The 25,486-nt window shown below is 39.1% G+C and overlaps 1 protein-coding gene across 4 annotated transcripts; it reads right to left on the bottom strand.

The window, feature by feature from the left end:
* Nucleotides 1-24,935, bottom strand: TM4SF18 (transmembrane 4 L six family member 18). 4 transcript variants are annotated; one of them, XM_059163804.1, is made up of 6 exons: nt 24,735-24,935; nt 24,459-24,652; nt 21,559-21,648; nt 12,357-12,499; nt 3,102-3,282; nt 1-2,328 (listed from the first exon to the last, which is right to left on the bottom strand). In XM_059163804.1, exons 2-6 carry the CDS (start codon nt 24,633-24,635, stop codon nt 2,314-2,316), a joined length of 606 nt encoding a protein of 201 aa, XP_059019787.1. In that variant the 5' UTR covers nt 24,636-24,652; nt 24,735-24,935; the 3' UTR covers nt 1-2,313. The 4 variants fall into 4 exon arrangements, with proteins under 4 accessions (XP_059019787.1, XP_059019786.1, XP_059019789.1 ...); XM_059163803.1 differs by lacking the exon at nt 1-2,328 and having other exon boundaries at nt 2,335-3,282; XM_059163806.1 differs by lacking the exons at nt 1-2,328; nt 24,735-24,935 and adding an exon at nt 21,991-22,080 and having other exon boundaries at nt 2,335-3,282; nt 24,459-24,592.
* Between the last annotated feature and the right edge of the window lie 551 nt (nt 24,936-25,486).

The raw sequence follows: 25,486 nt of genomic DNA, 5'->3' as shown, positions 1-25,486 counted from the left end.
TTCCTTTTTAAATGGTATTTATTTTTTCTCACTATTCAAGTAACACATTTTCAAATGAAAATTTGAATATATAGAACAATGTAGAGAAAAGAAACACAAGTCACAATCCCACTATTAGGGGATAATTATTAAGTACTAACATTTAGATATTGTTCCAGTCTTTTTTGGTCTGTATCTGAAGATTTACTTGTGTCTACATGTAATCGTATTATTAAAAAATTGATCTCACAGTGCACACATAGATTTGTATACAGCCCTTTCCCCTTAAAACTGCATTAGTGGCTGCTCTTTAAATAAAAAATGTGGGGTGATTCTGTTAATATTAAATATACTGATACAAATACTCTACTGTATTTGGCTGCAACCTGTTCTTAGACAATGTTTCCAGTTCTGGGGTGGAGTTGTTCAGCTGACATCTACTCATGGTCCACTCAGGGTATGGTGCTATATCGAATCTAAACAAGACTGAGACAGTCTGAATGTGTCAGACAAACTGGTGGGGCTGACTTGTCAGAAGTCTGTTTACCAGAAGATTAAGGAGTCATTGGGAGAACTAAGAAAAGAGAGTGATGAATATGACAAGTTTATGCACTTGGTGGAGTAATCAGATACTCTCTGTATGTTAGCATCCTTTCTCAGCCTTTACTTTCCTGACAGCATGATTGGGTTGATTCATTCCTGGCTTCCTCGAGATCAGATTCTCAAGCAAGAAGGACCACCAATATCATTTGGATGGTGTTTCACTCTTGGCTAAATCAGAGCTAGTTGGGTGATGATAGGTTGCCCATGGCTTGGGTGCCCATCCCAGTTCTAGCTGGGTCCAGGCATTGAGGTCATCTGATATATAACATGACTTGCTTTCAAGACACTTATGTCAGCAAAGGCTGCAGTCAGGGCAGCTTCCTTTAAAGGAGGATGTGGGCAGAGCAGGCACCAAGGATAGAAGCATGTTTCCTTCTTCCCCCAGGCCGCTGCCCAGCTTTGGCACAGAGCAGGTATTGACAAAGCATTGTTGACAGTGTTCATGGAGGAGAGCAATAGGGAAGTGGCAGAAGTGTTATGGTCCAGTGGGCCTATGGTGGAGACAGGTGTTCAGCATAGTAACCGTGAAGGGCAGACAGGCCTGGCATGAGTAGCTAATGTTGAGTGTCTACCATACCCACTTTGTGCTACGTCCTAAGGAGGATGGGAAAATATATAACATTGCTGTTGTTCTCAAGGAGGTCATGGTAACTATAGGGTACAGACAGAAAGTTTCTAAATGTTTCACTAAAAATTTTTTTTCTATTAGTGTAGGTATTGGTAACTCCCTATGACATAGGTATTGACGGGTCAATGTTCACTTTCTTTAACCCACTGAGCATGCCCTCGACTGCTTATTTATTTCAAGGTTACCTCTTGTAGCCCACCACACCCATCATCAGGAGTGAGAAAATAAGGCTAAAGGCTCAGTTAGATAATATAATTTATACAATTTATTTTGTCTTTCTATCTCAGTACTTTCATTATTGAACACTGAAGCGTTATTTTATGATGTTTATAGATACTCAAGGTGGGAAAATGTGGAAAAACATATATTTAAAGATTGGATGAAAGCAAGCATTTTTAATAGTAAAAATGATGAGTTTTAAAATATGTTTTAATTATAAAAATGATAATGAAAACTTGGGAAATAGAGAAAAGTAAGAAGGGTCGCCTATCATCCAGACAAATGACACTTGACATTTTTCTGTAAATCCTTCTAGATTGAGTGTTCTTCCTATATTTTGATTATTTGGTGTTTGTCTTAGATGGTTTGTTTATAATGTGAACATAAGTTTGTAATCTGCTTTTTTAATTAACAATATTTATAATCTTTAAAATATAATTTGTAATGACTGTGTAACATAATTTGTAGTGACTATATAATATTACAACTAATGTATTACTCTTGACTTAATCTTTCCCTGAAAGTTAGACTTTCAAGTATTTCTAATTTTCTAGAATATTAAATAATATTGTATTATTTGTATTTGCATGAAGTTTTATCTTTTATTCTTACTTATTTCCATAATATAGATTATTGGGAATGGATTTGTTTGACCAAAGAATATGGATATTTCTGACGATCCTAACACATATTGCTTAGAAAAAATTCCAGATAGAAGGGTGACATAGCTGGCACTTCCAGTGAGGACTATAAATTTTATAAGAGGCTCAAAAAACAACAAACAGAGAAATCACCATCATTTGAATATTGCCTTAAGGTCTATATAGTAGATATGAGACAGATAGATGGCATATCTTGATAATGGAAAATATTCTTGTTGACATTCAAATGATTCCAGGCTATAAAAAAAGAAAAAAAAGGGAATGAAGTAGTAAATTTGGCTTGATTAAAGATCCACGACCCAAGTATCAACTTAAATTTATAGTGCATATTCAAAATATGATGAATTAGGAACATATCTACTTGAAATTTCTAGGAAGGGTATACATTATTTGTTGTTAAATAAAATACAAGCTAACTTGTTTGTGATTTCTCTTCACTCTGGACTTGCTGGGTGGTTTTAGCAATTCCAGTCATAACTAAATTAACATCAGTATTTTAGCAGATGAAACAGAAGTAGTTTTCAAGGGATTACAAACATATTTCTCCACTTTAAAACGAACTACTAATGATTTGATATAAAGCATGATTATTAGGTTAATGGAAACAGCATTCAGAAGAGAAATTATTTCAATGGGATAACTATGTGAGCCTTCGATTATCTTATGAACAGCGAAATTCTCAATAAATAGTAAGGCTTCTTTGTGCTTTGGGTTATTTCCACACAGAACACTGCACTGTGGCTCATTCAAAACACTTGTGCTGTTTTCACCATTCAGGACTAAGTACAGATTTTACAATTACTCCATTGATTCAATCTACATAGGCAAACCAACAGACACATTGGATATAAAAAATATATATATTGAGCTATTAGAGCTTGAGTAAAGGTGAGGGCAGTAGGGATGGAATGAAAAAGACGGGAAGCTCAAACCCTTTCAACCGGAGTCATTGGATCTTGGTTAGTGGGGGTAAAATGGAGGAGGTCCAGGTGCCACTGGGGGTCTGTTACCTGGATGATGACTGAATAGGTTCCACACAGTATCCTGGATAACTGAGTGACTACTCTGATGAGGCAAACAAGCACCTGAAGTCCACTGAGAGCTATGAGAATGGAAAATAAAATGATATTCCACTCCACTACATGTGCGGGTTCCAGGCACTCAGTCCATATGCTGGAATCTGTAAGGAAACTGAAAGAGAGAAGGGATATAGTCAACAAGACACATGGCCAAGCCTAAATACTTGGTCCAAGTAAGAGGGTTATTAATATATATGATTGAAATTATAATTGAAATTAATATATATGATTGAAATACATAATATTCAATGTGAATTAAAACATTTTAAAAAATATTCAGATACATATATGGAGTATATAGCATGCACAAAGAACTAGGCTATGCTTATTTTATTTTATTTGCTTATTTGACAGACAGAGGTCACAAGTAGGCAGAGAGGCAGGCAGAGAGAGAGGAGGAAGCAGGCTCCCTGCTGAGTAGAGAGCCCGATTCGGGGCTCCATCCCAGGACCCTGGGATCATGACCTGAGCCAAAGGCAGAGACTTTAACCTACTGAGCCACCCAGGTGCCCCTATGCTTATTTTATTTTATTTATTTTATTTTTTGAAGATTTTATTTATTTATTTAGAGGTTAATATGAATATTCAGTGAAAGGTGTGTGAGAATGCTTTGGAACCTGTAAAGCCTGATACAGATACAATTTCCTGTTACCATTTCCCTAGACCCACTCCATACATCCTCGTACTCTGAACTCCATTTAAGCTACCTGGGAAGCAATCCCTTCAAGATCCTTACTCTAGATTTCCCAGTACAGGCTCTACACAGATCAGCCAACACTTGGAAGTGAGATGCCCTCATGGTGTTGATTTTTCTCCTGGGCTGGGGCACTTACTTACTTTTCATGTAAACCACAGAGTAGTAAATGTACTAGCAGGGTCTGGAAGGAATGGAGATGCTATTTCTGATACTCCCTCCCTCCACAACCATTTTATAGCGCTCTATCACACATCATTTACTTCCTTATATCGTAAGGCCATCTTACTGGTATCTGTATATATTTGCTCACTAAGTTGTGTACACTGAGAGCCCTACTGTGATTTATACAGCCCAGAATAGCTAGGCCTGACACCTAAGGCTGTGCTTGGCACATTGCAAAAACCAACAAATGCTTGTTGAATGGACCAGATTCAGGACCCCCAGCAGTGGCCATCCCTGTGACGGAGCCTATGGACTGCCCAGCAGATGGAGACATAAGAGATAATGCCTGGTAACAATGTTAATCATAAAATCCAGCTTATTTTAAGAATTTATTAAATCTAATCTCTGCTTTGCTTCCAGTTAATTGTCAATTCTGTGAGATAGAAATGATTTACAGAGGCTCAGGGATATATGTTTCAGGTCATACAGTTTGGAAGTAGCAGATGGATGACGTGAACCCAGATGTGTATAAGATCAAAGGCCTGTGCTCTAAGGGCAGTGTTCAATCTAAAGCAGCCATCTTAGCAGAACATTTGGTCAGGTCCGTGTGAGCTCCTGGAGGGAAAGAAAACTGAGTAATTGAGGGAGGAGTCAAGATGGCAGAGAAGTAGCAGGCTGAGACTACTTCAGCTAGCAGGAGATCAGCTAGATAGCTTATCTAAAGATTGCAAACACCTACAAATCCATCGGCAGATCGAAGAGAAGAAGAACAGTAATACTGGAAACAGAAAAACAACCACTTTCTGAAAGTTTATCTAATATATATATTTTTTCTTTTTTATATTTTTCTTTATTCGTTTTCTTTTATTTATTTCTTTTCTTTTTTTTTTTTTCTTTCTTCCTTTTTGAACCTCTCTTTATCCCCTTTCTCCCTTCTCACGATTTGGGATCTCTTCTGATTTGGTTAAAGCATATTTTCCTGGGGTTGTTGCCACCCTTTTAGTATTTTACTTGCTCCTTCATATACTCTTATCTGGACAAAATGACAAGATGGAAAAATTCACCACAAAAAAAAAAAAAAAAAAAGAACAAGAGGCAGTACTGAAGGCTAGGGACCTAATCAATACAGACATTGGTAATATGTCAGATCTAGAGTTCAGAATGACAATTCTCAAGGTTCTAGCCGGGCTTGAAAAAGGCATGGAAGATGTTAGAGAAACCCTCTCGGGAGATATAAAAGCCCTTTCTAGAGAAATAAAAGAACTAAAATCTAACCAAATTGAAATAAAAAAATGCTATTAATGAGGTGCAGTCAAAAATGGAGGCTCTCACTGCTAGGATAAATGAGGCAGAAGAAAGAATTAGTGATATAGAAGACCAAATGACAGAGAATAAAGAAGCTGAGCAAAAGAGAGACAAACAGCTACTGAACCACGAGGGGAGAATTCGAGAAATAAGTGACACCATAAGACGAAACAACATTAGAATAATTGGGATTCCAGAAGAAGAAGAAAGAGAGAGGGGAGCAGAAGGTATACTGGAGAGAATTATTGGGGAGAATTTCCCCAATATGGCAAAGGGAACGAGCATCAAAATTCAGGAGGTTCAGAGAATGCCCCTCAAAATCAATAAGAATAGGCCCACACCCTGTCACCTAATAGTAAAATTTACAAGTCTCAGTGACAAAGAGAAAATCCTGAAAGCAGTCCGGGAAAAGAAGTCTGTAACATATAATGGTAAAAATATTAGATTGGCAGCTGACTTATCCACAGAGACCTGGCAGGCCAGAAAGAGCTGGCATGATATTTTCAGAGCACTAAACGAGAAAAACATGCAGCCAAGAATACTATATCCAGCTAGGCTATCATTGAAAATAGAAGGAGAGATTAAAAGCTTCCAGGACAAACAAAAACTGAAAGAATTTGCAAACACCAAACCAGCTCTACAGGAAATATTGAAAGGGGTCCTCTAAGCAAAGAGAGAGCCTACAAGTGGTAGATCAGAAAGGAACAGAGACCATATACAGTAACAGTCACCTTACAGGCAATACAAAAGCACTAAATTCATATCTCTCAATAGTTACCCTGAATGTTAATGGGCTAAATGCCCCGTCAAAAGACACAGGGTATCAGAATGGATAAAAAAAACAAAACCCATCCATATGTTGCCTCCAAGAAACTCATTTTAAGCCCGAAGACACCTCCAGATTTAAAGTGAGGGGGTGGAAAACAATTTACCATGCTAATGGACATCAGAAGAAAGCAGGAGTGGCAATCCTTATATCAGATCAATTAGATTTTAAGCCAAAGACTATAATAAGAGATGAGGAAGGACACTATATCATACTCAAAGGGTCTGTCCAACAAGAAGATCTAACAATTTTAAATATCTATGCCCCCAACGTGGGAGCAGCCAACTATATAAACCAATTAATAACAAAATCAAAGAAACACATCAACAACAATACAATAATAGTAGGGGACTTTAACACTCCCCTCACTGAAATGGACAGGTCATCCAAGCAAAAGATCAGCAAGGAAATAAAGGCCTTAAATGACACACTGGACCAGATGGACATCACAGATATATTCAGAATATTTCATCCCAAAGCAACAGAATACACATTCTTCTCTAGTGCACATGGAACATTCTCCAGAATAGATCACATCCTCGGTCCTAAATCAGGACTCAACCGGTATCAAAAGATTGGGATCATTCCCTGCATATTTTCAGACCACAATGCTCTAAAGCTAGAACTCAACCACAAAAGGAAGTTTGGAAAGAACCCAAATACATGGAGACTAAACAGTATCCTTCTAAAGAATGAATGGGTCAACCGGGAAATTAAAGAAGAATTGAAAAAAATCATGGAAACAAATGATAATGAAAATACAACGGTTCAAAATCTGTGGGACACAACAAAGGCAGTCCTGAGAGGAAAATATATAGCGGTACAAGCCTTTCTCAAGAAACAAGAAAGGTCTCAGGTACACAACCTAACCCTACACCTAAAGGAGCTGGAGAAAGAACAAGAAAGAAACCCTAAGCCCAGCAGGAGAAGAGAAATCATAAAGATCAGAGCAGAAATCAATGAAATAGAAACCAAAAAAACAATAGAACAAATCAACAAAACTAGGAGCTGGTTCTTGGAAAGAATTAATAAAATTGATAAACCCCTGGCCCGACTTATCAAAAAGAAAAGAGAAAGGACCCAAATAAATAAAATCATGAATGAAAGAGGAGAGATCACAACTAACACCAAAGAAATACAAACTATTATAAGAACATACTATGAGCAACTCTACGCCAACAAATTTGACAATCTGGAAGAAATGGATGCATTCCTAGAAACATATAAACTACTACAACTGAACCAGGAAGAAATAGAAAGCCTGAACAGACCCATAACCAGTAAGGAGATTGAAACAGTCATTAAAAATCTCCCAACAAACAAAAGCCCAGGACGAGACAACTTCCCAGGGGAATTCTACCAAACATTTAAAGAAGAACTAATTCCTATTCTCCTGAAACTGTTCCAAAAAATAGAAATGGAAGGAAAACTTCCAAACTCATTTTATGAGGCCAGCATCACCTTGATCCCAAAACCAGACAAGGATCCCATCAAAAAAGAGAGCTATAGACCAATATCCTTGATGAACACAGATGCGAAAATTCTCACCAAAATACTAGCCAATAGGATTCAACAATACATTAAAAGGATTATTCACCACGATGAAGTGGCATTTATTCCAGGGCTGCAAGGTTGGTTCAACATCCACAAATCAGTCAATGTGATACAACACATCAATAAAAGAAAGAACAAGAACCATATGATACTTTCAATAGATGCTAAAAAAGCATTTGACAAAGTACAGCAACCCTTCCTGATCAGAACTCTTCAAAGTGTAGGGATAGAGGGCACATACCTCAATATCATCAAAGCCATCTATGAAAAACCCACCGCAAATATCATTCTCAATGGAGAAAAACTGAAAGCTTTTCCGCTAAGGTCTGGAACACGGCAGGGATGTCCATTATCACCATAGTAATAGAGGTCCTAGCCTCAGCTATCAGACAACAAAAGGAAATTAAACATAGTACTAGAGGTCCTAGCCTCAGCAGTCAGACAACAAAAGGAAATTAAAGGCATCCAAATCGGCAAAGAAGAAGTCAAATTATCACTCTTTGCAGATGATATGATACTATATGTGGAAAACCCAAAAGACTCCACTCCAAAACTGCTAGAACTTGTACAGGAATTCAGTAAAGTGTCAGGATATAAAATCAATGCACAGAAATCAGTTTTATTTCTCTACACCAACAACAAGACAGAAGAAAGAGAAATTAAGGAGTCAATCCCATTTACAATTGCACCCCAAACCTTAAGATACCTAGGAATAAACCTAACCAAAGAGGCACAGAATCTATACTCAGAAAACTATAAAGTACTCATGAAAGAAATTGAGGAAGACACAAAGAAATGGAAAAATGTTCCATGCTCATAGGTTGGAAGAATAAATATTGTGAAAATGTCTATGCTACCTAAAGCAATCTACACATTTAATACAATTTAATACAATTTAATACAATTCCTATCAAAGTACCATCCATCTTTTTCAAAGAAATGGAACAAATAATTCTAAAATTTATATGGAACCAGAAAAGACCTCAAATAGCCAAAGGGATATTGAAAAAGAAAGCCAAAGTTGGTGGCATCACAATTCCGGACTTCAAGCTCTATTACAAAGCTGTCATCATCAAGACAGCATGGTACTGGCACAAAAACAGACACATAGATCAATGGAACAGAATAGAGAGCCCAGAAATAGACCCTCAACTCTATGGTCAACTAATCTTCAACAAAGCAGGAAAGAATGTCCAATGGAAAAAAGACAGCCTCTTCAATAAATGGTGCTGGGAAAATTGGACAGTCACATGCAGAAAAAGGAAACTGCATGTTTCCTTACACCACACACGAAAATAGACTCAAAATGGATGAAGGACCTCAATGTGAGAAATGAATCTATCAAAATCCTTAAGGAGAACACAGGCAGCAACCTCTTCGACCTCAGCCGCAGCAACATCTTCCTAGGAACAACGCCAAAGGCAAGGGAAACAAGGGCAAAAATGAACTATTGGGATTTCATCAAGATCAAAATCTTTTGCACAGCAAAGGAAACAGTTAACAAAACCAAAAGACAACTGACAGAATGGGAGAAGATATTTGCAAACGACATATCAGATAAAGGACTAGTGTCCAAAATCTATAAAGAACTTAGCAAACTCAACACCCAAAGAACAAATAATCCAATCAAGAAATGGGCAGAGGACATGAACAGACATTTCTGCAAAGAAGACATCCAGATGGCCAACAGACACATGAAAAAGTGCTCCATATCACTCGGCATCAGGGAAATACAAATCAAAACTACAATGAGATATCACCTCATACCAGTCAGAATGTCTAAAATCAACAAGTCAGGAAATGACAGATGCTGGCGAGGATGTGGAGAAAGGGGAACCCTCCTACACTGTCAGTGGGAATGTAAACTGGTGTAGCCACTCTGGAAAATAGCATGGAGGTTCCTCAAAATGTTGAAAATAGAACTGCCCTATGACCCAGCAATTGCACTATTGGGTATTTACCCTAAAGATAAAAACGTAGTGATCCAAAGGGGCATGTGCACCCGAATGTTTATAGCAGCTATGTCCACAATAGCCAAACTATGGAAAGAACCTAGATGTCCATCAACAGATGAATGGATTAAGAAGATGTGGTATATATACACAATGGAATACTATGCAGCCATCAAACGAAATGAAATCTTTCCATTAGCGACAACACGGATGGAACTAGAGCGTATCATGCTTAGCAAAATAAGTCAAGCAGAGAATGACAACTATCATATGGTCTCCCTGATATGAGGAAGTGGTGATGCAACATGGGGGCTTAAGTGGATGTAAGAAGAATCAATGAAACAAGATGGAATTGGGAGGGAGACAAACCATAAGTGACTCTTAATCTCACAAAACAAACTGAGGGTTGCTGGGGGGAGGAGGGTTGGGAGAAGGGGGTGTGATTATGGACATTGGGGAGGGTATGTGCTTTGGTGAGTGCTGTGAAGTGTGTAAACCTGGTGATTCACAGACCTGTACCCCTGGGGATAAAAATATATGTTTATAAAAAATAAAAAATTTAAAAAAAAACTGAGTAATTTATCTTTGGTTCTCTAATACCTAATTCAAGGCCTGGACAGAGTTGATGTTCAAGAAATATTTGTTGAAAAAATGTACAAACGAAGACCTGATTTGTGGGACTTTAACATTAACACTTGTTCCTTTTTTTTTTTTTAAGATTTTATTTATTTATTTGACAGAGAGAAAGAGAAGGAGATCACAAGTAGGCAGAGAGGCAGGCAGAGAGAGAGAGAGGAGGAAGCAGGCTCCCTGCAGAGCAGAGAGCCCGATGTGGGGCTTGATCCCAGAACCCTGGGATCATGACCTGAGCTGAAGACAGAGGCTTTAACCCACTGAGCCACCCAGGCGCCCCATTAACACTTGTTCTACCCAGAATTGGCCAAGGCTTGGAAATTTCTCTAGGAGACCAGAGACTTCACTTCCCTTTATGGCTTCCAATGTTTTATCTCCATTTGTCTGTAGCTGGAGTCAGGTGAATACAGATATTAAGAGAGACTTTCAAGAGTAGCGAAGAGTAATGGAGGGGCATGTGGGAAGTCTGAGATCTTGCTCTGAAAGGGAAATCTTCTTTGATTTGGGGGTCAGGGATGTTCAGGGGATGACGGCACAAAAAATGATTTTTTGCACCCAGTGGGACTTTCTTCATTAGCGTCTCCTTTCCTGAGTCCCTGAAGGGCTTCAAAATGCCTACGGTTGTTTTCTAGGTTCTCCTGACCTAAGAGAGACCTCTGCTCACAGAATGTGGTACCTGGTGGAACTTTCCGGACAAGGCAGCTATGGGCACAGAAGCAGATTTGCAACCCAGGCCTAGCTGAGCATGTAAGACTTCAAGTTTATGTGGGCATTGGGGTGCCTGGGTGGCTCAGTGGGTTAGGCCTCTGCCTTCAGCTCAGGTCATGATCTCAGGGTTCTGGGATTGAGTCCCGCATCGGGCTTTCTGCTCAGCAGGGAGCCTGCTTCCTCCTCTCTCTCTCTCTCTCTGCCTGCCTCTCTGTCTACTTGTGATCTCTCTCTGTCAAATAAATAAAATCTTTAAAGGACAACAACAACAAAAAGTTGATGTGGGCCTTGAACAACAGAGCCGGTCACAGGGAGCTGAGAAGAGATTGCAACTTCCCTAGGGAGTGGTCCAAACACTCCCTCCATTTATACCATTAGAATTCTGGGCATAGGACAGGACTGGGAAGGATCCGATGGAGCTCTCCTGCATCTCTTTCTGGGCCCTGCTGCTTCTAGAGCTGTCTCTACAGGTGCTGGCCAATACAATGCCAGGGTGAGGTGTTCTGCGATCTGGGACTGGGTTCATCAACAGCTAACTGCATCACCAGCCCTCTAAGTTAAGGCTGCCTTCCTAGACTCTTCAGTGCACACTAGATCTTCTCCTGGCTCCCCTACGCCTGGTCATGCCCCCAGATCTTACCCTCTACTTGGCTGCTCATGCTGTCTGCTTCTATCTGTGTTGTCCCTGATGGTATAGCATGGGTAACACCATCCAAGGTCACTGAAATTCTCTTCCAGCCAAGCCCCTTCACATCTGTAACAGACCACACTTCCAAACTGGCCACACAGCAAGACTGAGGTATTAGAACCATTCAATTCCCAGGCTCCAGTAGCTGCCAGACCACAATAACTACAAAGCTTCGCTCTGAAATTCAGGAGAAACACACCTTTCATTTGGATATCTCCACATCCGCCTCAAAATAGTGAATGCATATGACATTAGAAGACTGGCAGCGGTGCCTAGGTGGCTCAGCCAGTTGAGTGTCTGCCCTCTGGCCATAGGTCATGTTCTCAGAGTCCTGGGATCCAGCCCGGTGTTAGGCTCTCTGTTCAGTGGAGAGCCCGTCTCTCCCTCTGCATGCTGTTCCCCCTGCTTGTCCTCTCCCTCTCTCACTCTATCTAAAATAAATAAATAAAATCTTGGAAAAAAGAAAAAAAAAGACTGCCTCCCCACCCCCCCAAAAAAAGAAAGAGAGAAGAAAAAGCATCTAAACATAGATCTATGTAGGCAGAAGTTGGTCTGAGTATTCCCACATAGAACCCCAAAGTTATCATGGAAAATGATCATGAGCATGAAGCCAGGTGTTTCTGGCTTTCTGAGCCCTTTGATTTGGAGAATTATTTCTTACCGTCCTGCAGTGCCTTCGAAGACATATTCCCAGCCATCAAGAGTGCGGCAGTATGGACCTTGAACGAGGCCTAGAGCAGATATGACCAGGCAGTATCCAGAGAAAGCAATTCCAAGGGCAGAAAAGATCATCGACAGCAGTGTCTAAATTAAACATAGAAGAAGGAGGTCAGGAAAAAAAAGGAGGAGGAGGAGGTAGAGGTCAGTGCCGCAAAATGAGACAAGGGGATATTGTGGACAAATGATCAGATAGATACCTTTCCCTACTCGTCCAAACCTACCTCATGCAGTCTGTGTGAAAGCCCACAGGAAAGCAAACATTTAATCCAAACCCATCTGACCTTTAAAATAAGTTTTAAAATGCCTTTTTGTGTGGAATTCCACAGAGGATACTAGTTAATTGACTACCTTTCTTCCTTTCTTCTGGAATTTCGGTATCAAAATAATGATCAAACATTAATGCAGAGAAGGGGTGTGATTGATCTATCTGTATTTACCAAAGACGTTATTTTCTAGGTCAGGTGGGTTCTCTAAGAATCAGAAGCTAGGACCTTGACTTTTCTCATGTGAAGATGATATGTGGATACCTTCACCTACAGGAATATGAGGGGAAGCATCAGGTGTTAGCCTATATGGCCATATTTATGTTCAAGTGAGGAAGGGATTGATGGGGAAGAGGGTGTTTGCCTTGGAGGAGAGAGAACAAGCAGTGTTCCCAGGCAGATGGGTACAAGCAGAATTATAAGGTAAGTAGATTAGTGTGACCTAAGAGAGGGTTCCCATGGAGCATTAGAGAGAAGTTTATGAAAACCAGATAGACATGTTTGCTAATGCTGGGGAAATGGAGTTGTTGGACACCAACCAGCCCTCCAGTTGCTTACGAAGTTAGTGCAACTTGTACCTGCAGGCAGAAGGTGGCTTTGAATGCTGGCTCAAGGGAGGGCTGACTTCATCCTTCAGGACAAGTAGCTCCCCCCACCACCGCCCCCAATAACCTTTTATCTACATTCTTTTTCAAATCTACTGAAAAGTTGAACATATGGTGTAGTATACTATAGTCAATGTATCTGTGTATACTTTTTATCTAGACTCACCTGTGAGTATTTTATAATTTTTCCTTGTTCTCTCTCTGTGTATGTATATATCCATGCACATGTGTTTATTTATTAACACATTTTTGTTGCCAAACCACTTGAAAGTAAGGTGTAGACACTGTGATATCTCACTCCTAAACACATCAGCACATATCTCCCCAAAATAAAGATATTCTATTATTCTGCAACCATGTTTTACTTTTTTGTACAGGATCCTATGAGAGTTTATGCACAGGATTACATCTCTTCAATTTCCTTTGATCTACATTAGTCTTACTGCCTCTTTGTTTTTTAGAATATTAAATTGTTTTTGAACAATATAATCCCAGCCAGTGGTCTTACAGAATGTCCCCCACAATCTGGGATTTTCTGATTGTTTCCTCACAACTGGACTTGGGTTAAACATTTTGGCAAAAACATCCGATAGGCATGAGAATATTAGGGGCCTCCCACTGTCATTGGTGATGCTTTTGACCTCTTGGTTAATAAGGTGGTATTCTTCAGGTCTATAAACATACATTTTTCACTTTGCAATTAGTAAATAATTTGTGAGGTAATACTTTGAGACTGTGTGATATCCTATCCCCCAAAGACATTTCAGCCGGTGAGTTTACCATCCACTGATGATCCTCATATCCATTGATCACGAATTATCACAATGACTGGTTGCAGGGTGCTGCTTATCTCATTCTATCATTTCTTCTGCATTTATAACTTATTAATTTTCTGCACAGCATAACTTCCATTTCGTTTCTCTCTTTCTTATTGTGTACTCATGGATTTTCTAATTCAATGCATTATAATTCATAACTGTTATTATTCTCTTAGATGCTCATTTGGTCCAAATATGGCCAGTGAGACCATCCTGCCAAGTCAATTCCTGTGCCCTTCGAGATACCCCTATCATTCCTTGAATACTTCCTTGCTTCCCGGCACAAAATGTACCGAGCCCATTTTGAATTTATAAAGAACCAGAATAGCTCTTTTTCCAACAAGCCATGTACTTGGTTTTTGAACAAGGAACTGACATGAACCAATATATAATTTGGAAAGATGGTTCTGGCAGTGATGGCATGCCCGCTAGAAGTGAGAGAGCCCAAAATAAGGGTTCCATGTGGAGACTTCAATTTGCGGTAACAACAACAGGTCCAGGAGGAAAAGACATTGGGGAGGAAATAAGTACCTGGAGATAGACTGAAAAAGAAAATTCCAGAGTTTGGGACTGGAACACAAAGGACAGAAATAGGGATGCCAAGAAGGGTAATTTGCTTTGGGAGACAATTTAATTTAGTTTTAGAAATGTTGCTTTCAAGTGAGAGTAGAACAGCCGTTAGTTGACAATAAATTCAAAACTTGACACCAGAAAAACTGAGAACAACAGACCTGTGATTTGGGGGACAAATAGTGATCTTACATTATATATATCTCAAATAATTTAACATTATTTTACTGATTATAACATTAATACATGCTCATTATGGAAAATCAGGAAAAAAATATTTTAACAACCTGGGGGCGCCTGGGTGGCTCAGTGGGTTAAAGCCTCTGCCTTCAGCTCAGGTCATGATCCCAGGGTCCTAGGATTGAGCCCTGCATCAGACTCTGTGCTCAGCAGGGGGCCTGCTTCCTCCTCTCTCTGCCTGCCTTTCTGCCTACTTGTGATCTCTCTCTGTCAAATAAATAAATAAAATCATAAAAAACGAAAAAACTGAAGAAGAAAAGAACAGGTCTGCTTTTTTTCCTATTGGATATTAATTCATTGGCATCTTCACATATGATTAAAAGATCTTTCAAATTATATCTTTCATATTGATTTTAATAACATGTTGCCCCATCATAGGATGAGACAAGCTAATTTTAAACAGATTACTGTTCGTTACACTTCACAAAGAAAATTTACCTATCCACCAATGCCATCTTCCAAAAGGGAAGAAGGATGTTTCAAAAAGATTGAGCTCCTTGTTTACCAAATATGCTCTTAAGCAGTTCACTGGAAAGATCAATGAAGAATTTTTTGATTTGGTGAAACTGGCAACCATAGCATAACAAATATATATTTGTATACATATACAAATTACAGTGTAATGAGTGAATACAGTTGCACAATTGAACCTTGAAATAAATCAGGAATAAGAATCTCTCTGAGTTACAGTTCCATGTTCTATTAAATGTAAAAAAGGTAGATGATTATACTACCTCCATAATAGGGATATTTCAAAGATTAAAGGACACAATGGATATAAAAATTATTTCAAATTATAAATATAATCACAATATCATCTCTTATTCCAAGCACCTCCATTTGGCTGGTAGCTGTTTTCCAGAGATAACAACCCACAGGATTTTGGCAGAAAATGAGACAACACAGAAGAATGAATAGCAAACAAGGAGTTAGTGAGGTTCAGGTCACCCCCAAAACATGGCACGTTAGCATACTGCATATCTTAAACTGAAGGAGCTTGAGAACATGGCAGAAGCAGGATGGTCACTCTGACCCCTCCCAGCCCCTTCACCCTTTTTCTCTGAAAGAGCTCATAAAACTCTGGTGGGCAAGTTACCCTCTCTGTACAAGGAGAAAAAGGAAGAGACGGGGGCCAAGAAACCGGTGAAAACAAACCTCGTTAAACTAAACCTGATATTCCTTGCTACTTCTCCAACATTCACTACCCCTAGCCCAAACACCTCACTCTTGCCAATTCTTTACAAATTTGTTGTTGTTTCTTGCTACTCTGCTCACTTCTTCAGCTCTTCATTCTCTCATTAAGGCCCCTGTGTATGCATAAAATTCAATAAAATGTATATCCCTTTCTCTTGCTCACCTGTCTTTGTCAGTTTAATTTTCAGACTGAGCCAGGGACCCTAAGAGGGTTGAGTAAAAGTTTTTTCTGTTACAATATCTGGCACCCAACACGGGGCACCATTGGCTCGGGACACCTTCCTTGGTGCAGGAGCTACGATTAGAGATCCTGAATCTGTCGAAAAAAGCCACAGAAGAATTCTTGCCATGTCAGTTTCTTGGGTCTCTGCCTGTGGGGGACCAGTCTAGGGTAGGTGGTAAGAGTCTTTTCCTTTTCAGATTCAGATTGGCAGGGAAAAAACATTTGTAAAGATGAGTTCTTTGGATTGTGACTCTGGTTAAAATTTGGTTTTGAGCTATCCCTTGGTTCTGCCAGGGATAGCTGTCAGTTTCCTGTTTGTCTTTTATTTGTGTTCTGAGAATTTGACTTTCTGCCTGTCAGGCATGCAAATGCCAGTTCTTGAAAGCAGCCAACTGTCAGGTTGTGGTCCCCCCCAAATCTGCCATACAGAAATTTGGGCTGCACCCCACTGCAGCTAGGATCCCACCAACTGTCACTAGCTTTCAGGAGGAGTTGTCTAAGTTTCTTTTGCTACCTTGGGGAGTGATTCTGGATCTTGGGAGGGCTGCATCTTTTGCACTCCCTTTGGGGACATCTCTTGCATCCCTGATTAAGTTTTGGTTTTGGTTTCGAGTCATCTGGTTTAAATATTTGAAATAATTTTTTAGGGGGCCATATGGTCTGAAGTTGGCCAAATTAAAGCTTGATATTCACATCCTGATAGAAACTTTTAAAATTAAGTTCTTCTCTCTGGAGTAAAATGGAGCTCTGTACTTAGAGGGAAAGAAAACATGTGGAAGGTTTTGTGAAATAATTACGAGAACATTACAAAGACACACCACTGTTAATCTAGACCTGAGAAATATTCAGACTTCCATCTTAGTTGGAAATCTTCTCCCTAATATAAAGAAGCAAATTGAAAATAGTGTAGTTGGATGGGTAGGTCAGGATCCCCCTCTTTGATCCCCCTCTTTGAGGAATTAAAAAACAATTGCCTTTGTCTTACAAATCTAGTCTTTATTGAACTAGAAATGGGTCTCTTAAAGCAATTCAAAGTTCACCTACCTATTCTTACCACTCCCCAAGCCTCCCCTATTCATCTCAAAATATCTGTAGTTGTTATAAAAAATCAGGTCATTGGGAAGCGAACTACCCTGTGCTTCAGAAAAAGAAGGAAAACATTAAATAGTAATTATTCTATCCCTCTTGATAATAGATAAATATGCTACCAAATTCCTTCTAAAAGGAAACCTACATTCTCTACCCCTTCTGAGATGCAACTCTTATGGGGTTCCCACTCTTTGGAATATAAACGTTCCAGGAGATAATTAAAACACAACACACAACTGCTTGAAACTGAAGGGCAAAAAAAGGCAGGGCTGGGGGATTTGGAGGGGTGGGGAGAGGGAGATGGGGGGAGGGGTGAGGAGGTGGGGGGGGAGCAGGGAGGTGGGGGAGTAGGGGGGTGGTTAAAAAAAAAACAACTGCTATAAAAATTTCCTCGCCAAAATCTAGTCCACAGCCTTCATAAGATTACTTGTCAAGGGCAGATATAAATCTTAAAAGCCTTCTCCACAACTCAGTAAAAAGCTTTAGCCATCCAAGTGGGTAACCATAACTTGCTCCATAGGCCAGAAACACAATTTGGACTCTTCTATAAACTGGAAAGTTTCTTATCAATGTACCAAATACATGGCTAAAATTTAAAAACAAAGGCCATAACATCTCTATGTCTGTCTGTATGTTTATTTATACCTACGTGTGTGTTACAGATGTGTGATATTTTTCTACCTCCAGATGGTATTACCAAAATAATTTATAAAATCTGTCAAAAGAGTTCTATTCTAATTGCCATAGAGGTAAATGAGTGCTCATATAAATTAAGTATTCTTAAAAACAGAGACTAATCCAAAACAAATTTTTTAAGTTCACACAATCTGGGATAATCTTTGGTTAAATAAAGCTATTTTTAAAATTGTTGGGAAAAATAAAAAACAAGCATATCTTCAGAGTTCTCAGCATTAAATGTATCATAGTCATACAATTTTATTTCTACCTAGAATTACAAGTCAAACCAACGTAGTATCTCTACTAGATCTTTAACAATATAAAACTATCAATTCAACCTAGAAACGAAGCATACACTAAAAAATAAATTGCTGAATGTAATTTGCCGTCAAGCATGGCAACTGAGAGAAAGAGAGAAAAAGTATGTATGTTTAACTTTTTGGGTGCTTTGTTTCTACATTTGATGCTTGCCTAATATATATGTCACAAAAATTGTCAACAAGAAAAATAACTTAGAATAATGGCTAACTTTGTCTATTGTGTCCTGAAATTTGCATGAGTAATCTACACATAGTTGTTAAGAGCAAGTGCATTAACAACATGGTGATAAAAGTTTTTAAGTGAATTTTTCAACAATGATTAGGTTTTACAAAATCCATTTATTTTAAAATACCTTCCAAAATCTTTTTTGTTAACTTGAAACCTTAAAGTAATACAAGTTGTACTAAGTGAAGTTAAATAATGGTAATTCATTGAATATGTAAGTCATTTCCAAATAAAATAAATTACTGAAACATTGATTAGTGAACATAACCCTATATTTATCTCCCTTTTAAAGAAGAAGTAAAGATATTTGGGTCTATTAGTAGATATGTTTTGTGCTACATTGAAAAATTGTACAATGAAGAAATTTTATGCTTTAGAAATTATGAAATAGCATACTCAAGAATTTGCCAATGAGATGTTGATATCTATAACATTCCACAACTGCTTACTTCCTGGTTTTCACCAGAAATTAAAGTTTCTTTTTTTTTTAAGATTTTATTTATTTATTTGACTCGGAGAGAGAGAATGAGATAAGGAACACAAGCAGGGGGAGTGGGAGAGGGAGAAGCAGGATCCCCACTGAGCAGGGAGCCTGATGTGGGGCTCGATCCCAGAACCCTGGGACCATGACCTGAGTCCAAGACAGATGCTTAATGACTGAGCCACCCAGGCACCCCTAGAAATGAAAGTTTCTAAGAGTTAAGAATTCCAATTAATATATGTAATTAAAACTACTAAAAGTGGGGGGGGGGTGCCTGGGTGGCTCAGTGGGTTAACCCTCTGCCTTTGGCTCAGGTCATGATCTCAGGGTCCTGGGATGGAACACCACATCAGGCTCTCTACTCAGCAGGGATCCTGCTCCCCCCCACCCCCTCTGCCTCTGTGCCAACTTGTGATCTCTCTGTCTGCCAAATAAATAAATAAAATCTTTAAAAAAAACTACTAAAAAAGTTAAACTAGTAGAAATAAAAAGGGAACAACTCTGCATACAAGAAAAAAGAAAAAGGAGGCATTTTGGTTAAAAAAGAGTATGAATTACAGAGATGTGTTTTTGTTGAGGGAAAAAGAAACTTTCAGGGGAACTTTCCTCTGTCAAGTGAGTCTTGGGTGACCTCAATTTCCATTACAGAGCTTCTGCCGTTCAAAACCTGGGCAAACTCATATTTAGCCTTCAAGATGCGCTTTATTTAATTTTAATGAGAATTAATTGCCAACATGTTGTAAAATGCTCCATATTTCTACTTTCTGCTGAAAACGGACTGCCCGTTTTTGTCATGATAACAATTGGCTGGACTTGAGCAGATCCCGCTCTTCCTTAAACAGAAATTGAAATCTAATGCTTACCAGGCTCAGATCTTTCATTTCCATCAGGTGGTTGGCTCCTGGGGCATATAAACTGGGACCCCTCTTCTAAAGCCCTACCTTGAAAGAACCAACCAGGGAATCCGGAGAATCCCCTCTCCCGTCCTCCTGCTTTTCCCATTGAGATGCCAGCCATCTCCTCTGATTTAATTATAAGACGCCATCCAGACTCCACTCGTCTGCAGCGTCCGTTTATGCTGGAGATGCTAATAGTGATTCAAGGCAAATTAAACACATTTATTTTTATTATGAACCTAGTGGCACATACGGTTCTTTTCTAGAGATTCCCTGAGTATCAGAAGCTAATGTTTACCTGAATCTATTGTTTCACCTAGGCAGTTTTGAAAGCTTTCCATAATTACAATACCAGCAGTTATGGAGGAAAATACATACACCCACAATGCACATGCGCATGCAGGTGCACAGAGCGTCTTTTCATTCTTCAAATCTTCTCCACCAAGAGCATAGTACTACATTTAGCAGCTAATTAAGTCTTCCAACGCCATCTGTCATAAAGCTGGACATGTCATCTCAGCTGCCCATTAAAATCTGGTTGCCCCTTGGACCAACTAGCTCAGGGTGTCTGGGGGGTGGAATTCCAGCTCCAAACTCTCAGATGATTCCAATGTGCAGCCATGGCCGGCCGCCACGGCCGGCCGCCACCGCGGGCAGCCACGGCCGGCAGCCACCACGGGCAGCCACAGCTGCAAGATATGCCTACCAGGCCTCTGGAAAATTCCTTTTAGTTAATACATCACACAATCTCTCTGAGCCACGGGTAATTCACAGAAGTATGAGTAACAATGATCTAATTCCCTGGGTAAGTGTGAAAAAAATGTGGTATGCAAATATGATTAAAAGATGATAACCCTGAGGAGGAGAAGGATAGTGATGAAAAGGTAGGAGCCCAGCACCTGCCTGCTGAGCACAGGCTTAAAAAATTGGTTGCTTATTCTCTCTTGATTCTATTTAAATTATTTTTGAAACCCCATTTAGAAAAATATATACATTGTGTATATCCAACACATGGATAAATCTAATCATGATGCTGACAGAAGCCAGATACAAAAGACAAATTTTGCATAATTCTATTTACATAGAATACACGCTAATCTATAATGACATAAAGCAGATCAAAGATCAGTGTTTTGGGGGTGATAGGAATGTTCTGTGTCTTGAGCGTGATGGTGGTTGCCTGGGTGTATTTGGCTGTCAAAACTCATGAAACTGTACAGTTTTAATGGATGCCACCTATTGAATGTAAATCAGACCTCAATAAAGTTGAAAAGGGAAAAAAGTAAACTCATATTATTTTCTAACTCTATGTATCTTTAAATCCTGAACTTCTGGAAGAACATCAACAATAAACAAAGACAGTAAACTAAATGGAAGTTGGTTTGTTTTTGTATTGTTTTGTTTTGTTTTAGTAAATTCTTGGGCTCTGAGTTGAAAGGGTCATGGAGAGGGGACAACAGTGTGAATATTTTCTTGTTTCTGAGTGAGAGGAAAGAAAGCAGAGCCCACTCAGCCATCCTCAAGGTACTATTGCTCTTACCATGTATTTTTTGCTGCAGTTTTCACTCTGGCAACATTTATAGTTGTTATCATTCTCCAATGCAAGAAGAACTGTTGCTACTATAAGCATCTGTAGTAGGGAAGAGAGGAAATATCAGAAAAGGAATACTAATCATAATCAGAGCACAGTGATTCTGAGCAGGAACTGTGGGGGCAAGTGGACCTGGGTTCAAAACCCAAAGTTGCCATTTTCTAGCGGTGTCAGCTTGAGAGTCTTTCCCTATAAAGTGGTGTTGGGAACTCACCTCATTGGGTGTTTAGGAGATCATGTATGTAGAATTTTGAACATAGTGCTTGATTTAGAGTAAGTGATTGATAAATGTTAGCTATTATTGGCATGGTTATCAGTCATCAAAAACTAATGATTAAGCAGTAAATGGTATAGACATGGGAATACCACCCCGCAGCAAACCTGCATTTCTCACTGACTCAGTTGCAGAGGTCAAAGGAAAATCATTCACCACACTTTGATGTTTGCCAGCCTTTCTCCATTTACTGCTCTCTGGGAATGCAAGTGAGAGGTACAGTTAATCGGAATTACATGTCTTCATTCAAAGTAAAATCAGTTTGTTTTGCCCAAGCATTCAAATCATCTCAGGTTCAAATTTTCAAGTGTGTTTTGTCTCTATCCAGCCAACAGACTGGGAGAATTCAATGTATTCTACTTCCTTTTCTTGGTATCCTAAGCAAAGGGCTCAAGTTCTGTAAAAAACATGTTTCTTTTCTGTTATAGTTCCTTGTTGGGGCAGGTATGGACCATGAGTTGCTTCTGACAAATTCTCCACCTATCCTTTACTCCTGGTGTTCTGGACTGAATCCTGAAGCAGATTTCGTCATTATTTTACTATGCATAGTCAGCATTTCCAGTTTCCAAATTCATCAGCTTTCGCTTGTCTGCTTATTTATTTATCTACATCCCTCTTCTTTCTCTTAAAAATATTTGATGTAGTACCAATCATGTTTTGTAGGGATTCCCTGACAATGGAAAATAGAGAACTGATTCTTTTCTAAGTTTTATATTTTACACAAAATATAAACCAGAGTCTTACATTCTCCTCCTTTCAACACCACTAATTATCATAGATTTTAGTAGATTCTAATTTAATCTTATTAATGCCTTGCAACCCTTCTATTGATTCCAGTGACATATTGAGGGAAACAATGACGAGAGAAGGCATAGTACATCAGGTACAGTAACTAGCTTCATTACAGTACTAGTGGGAAATAATTAGATCTAGACCCTGGAGTCCTGTGTCAAAAGAGAAATACAGGCCTCACTCGTGTTGAAAAAGAAACTGCTTTCTTTTTTCATTGTGAAATTATAACTGGAGTACAGGGCTCAAGCATGGTGGAGGAACATTACCCCAAATCCCACCACCTTCACATGTTTTTATGTATATACTCCCAGGGTATTACCACATGTGTATATTTTGCATAATTGTAATTGTAACTTATTCACAATTTTTTGAATCATTTCTTCTTTGTTTAACACAAAATAATATGCATTTTCCATGTTACTGCATCTTCATAATTATCATTTTCAATGCCATAAGAAGTGAATGTTCCACAATTTATTTGACCAATTCTGTGCTAGGGAGCTCCTACAAATTACTTACTATTATAAATACTGCTGCCATAAATATCTGTGTATGTGTATCTTTCCTTATTATGGATTATTTCCTCAGAATGAATTCTCAGGTTTAGGATTACTGAGTCGAAAGATAAAAGCATTTTCATGGACATTAATACAGCATATCAAAATTTTCTCCAAAAGGTTTGCATTCACTTATAGTACAATCACCAAACATTCATTCCGTACCTATCTATCACACAGCAACTTCAGTAGTGTTGATTATCAGTACTTTAAAGTTAACTAACTTCATGTGCAAAAATAGTAACCAAATGAAAACTGCTTTTTATCATAGCTATTCAAATATTATATAATTAAGCACCCATGAAGATGTAAAGATAAATTGTAATCCATTGTCTTTTATGTCTTTGGGATACAGTAAGCTTATAGCGCACAATGTGCTGTTTTTAGAAATGATATGATCAGGAAAAGTGTTGTTTCCTCTCACTTGCCAACATGATTTACTATCAGCTTGTTTTTAAAGAGCACAAATTCATCAGGAAAAACATTCTTGGATTCTTACTGTAAGTAATTAGATCTCGTTTCAAAAATACCCCCATTATGAGGGGTATAATATCAGACTATTTAATTATGATCTGGCCCATTCTTCAACAAGTATTTATAATCACAATATTTGTTGGCTATCTAATACATATCAGCCTCTATCCTGGGCACTTCTTTCATGAGATTTTGTTGAATCCCCACAATTACCCAGTAAATGCCATCCCTCCCATTTTTCAGATGAGAACCCTGAGGCTCAAAGACATTGAGTCATCTGATCAAGGTCTCATGGTACAAATGGCAGAGCTCGTATTTGAACACAAATTTGTCTGAATCTCCCAATCTCTGCTTTTCCCATGTGGTCTTGATATCTCTCCAGTCTAGAGAAATCATGAGGGCAGATAGAAACTATTCTGGAAAATAGCTCTGCCCCTGGACATCAAACAGCAAAAACCAACATACAGGGTTCGTGAGGACATAATATTTCAACCGGCTGGCATCCCACAGACTTTCATTAGGTCTAATTTCCTGCACTGCTGAAGTCACATAAATCAACAGCTTATCGAAGACAAAGCTACCCTCCCAAGCCCTCATGGACTACCTGCCCCTCTACCCCCACCCATCTTCCAAATCCCAACCCCAGGATTAGTCCAGTGATTTTTCCATCATTCATTATTTCTGCTAGGAACAAGACAAAGCTTAGTAAAAACACTCCCTTCTGCAACCCAAGTCTCCGAAGTCACACTTACCATGATACCTGAGAAACAGATTCCTTCAAAATACCACACGTAGTTGGTGAGTTTATTGCTGGATGCATAGGAAGTTTGCCCATTTGGGAAATACAATAATATGTTCACAATTATGCTCCAAAGTGCAAGCGGAATCAGCAGACCACTTAGGCAGCCTCCACATTTCCGAGACCCCATTTCACCCTGCTCAGAACCTGCAGGAGATTTCAAGAGTGTAGAATTACATAAAACCTAATTTGTTTCCTACCTGTCCTTTTTTTTTTTGAGATTACCTACCACGTTCTGGGTCAGAGCCCTTCACTTCATATTCATGAGAAGCCCAGGGCTCGGACAGAACTGCAGCCCACAATCTCTGGTGAGAAATAGTGGTTTACTGTTTGGAGAACAATAGACAATGATCTAGGGCTGAAGAGCTGAGCTGGTCTTCATCCTGTGCCAAAGGAATGCGGTGTTTTTACTGCATTTTAAAATAAGTCATTTTCCTCTGGATTACGGCACGAAAGCCTTAACCCTGAGCATATTTTAAAGAAGGAAGTTGGGGCGGGGGTGGGGTTGGAATAGAATCTGACAAATTTTATCCAACGGCAAACAGGGGGGTTAAAGAGGAAACTACCAAGGGAATTTACGCTAGAACAGACTGTGTGGTGTGTTGACTTTATGCTTCTGCCCTTCCTTCAGGGTTCTTTATTTTGTGCTCACTATTCACCAAGCTTTGTTCTACCTTCAGGGGTGGGGCACAAAAGGACAAAGACAGGGACAGGCTGGAGGGGGAGAAAAACAAGACTTCCCTGTGGGTGAGTTTACTGTCTAGGGACAACTTTCCTTCCAAGAGTTCATCTCTGTGATTTCCACCTCTCTGAAAAATAGTAACAGGAAGAAATTTGCCCTCTTGCTGCTTAGGAAAATGGGGAAAAGAATTTGGGGAATTTGGTTAAGACTTTATGAGTAAGAAGTTTGAAACAAGGATTTAAGAATTATTGCTTCCAAATGATTGCCCCGAATCAAAAGAGCCACAGAGCCTCTCCAAT

Source organism: Mustela lutreola, chromosome 2 (genome assembly GCF_030435805.1).
Source record: "Mustela lutreola isolate mMusLut2 chromosome 2, mMusLut2.pri, whole genome shotgun sequence".
Taxonomy (NCBI): domain Eukaryota; kingdom Metazoa; phylum Chordata; class Mammalia; order Carnivora; family Mustelidae; genus Mustela; species Mustela lutreola.
The sequence above is the reverse complement of the archived record's forward strand: the minus strand, read 5'-3'. Positions and strand labels throughout refer to the sequence as shown.

Excerpts from the sequence above, each read along its gene's own strand:
- TM4SF18 (XM_059163803.1), bottom strand. The coding sequence starts at position 24,635 with ATGGGGTCTCGGAAATGTGGAGGCTGCCTAAGTGGTCTGCTGATTCCG. Across the intron at positions 12,500-21,558 it reads ACTGCAGCAAAAAATACATG|ACACTGCTGTCGATGATCTT; the intron begins GTAAGAGCAATA and ends TGTTTAATTTAG. Across the intron at positions 3,283-12,356 it reads TTCGAAGGCACTGCAGGACG|TTTCCTTACAGATTCCAGCA; the intron begins GTAAGAAATAAT and ends TCTCTCTTTCAG.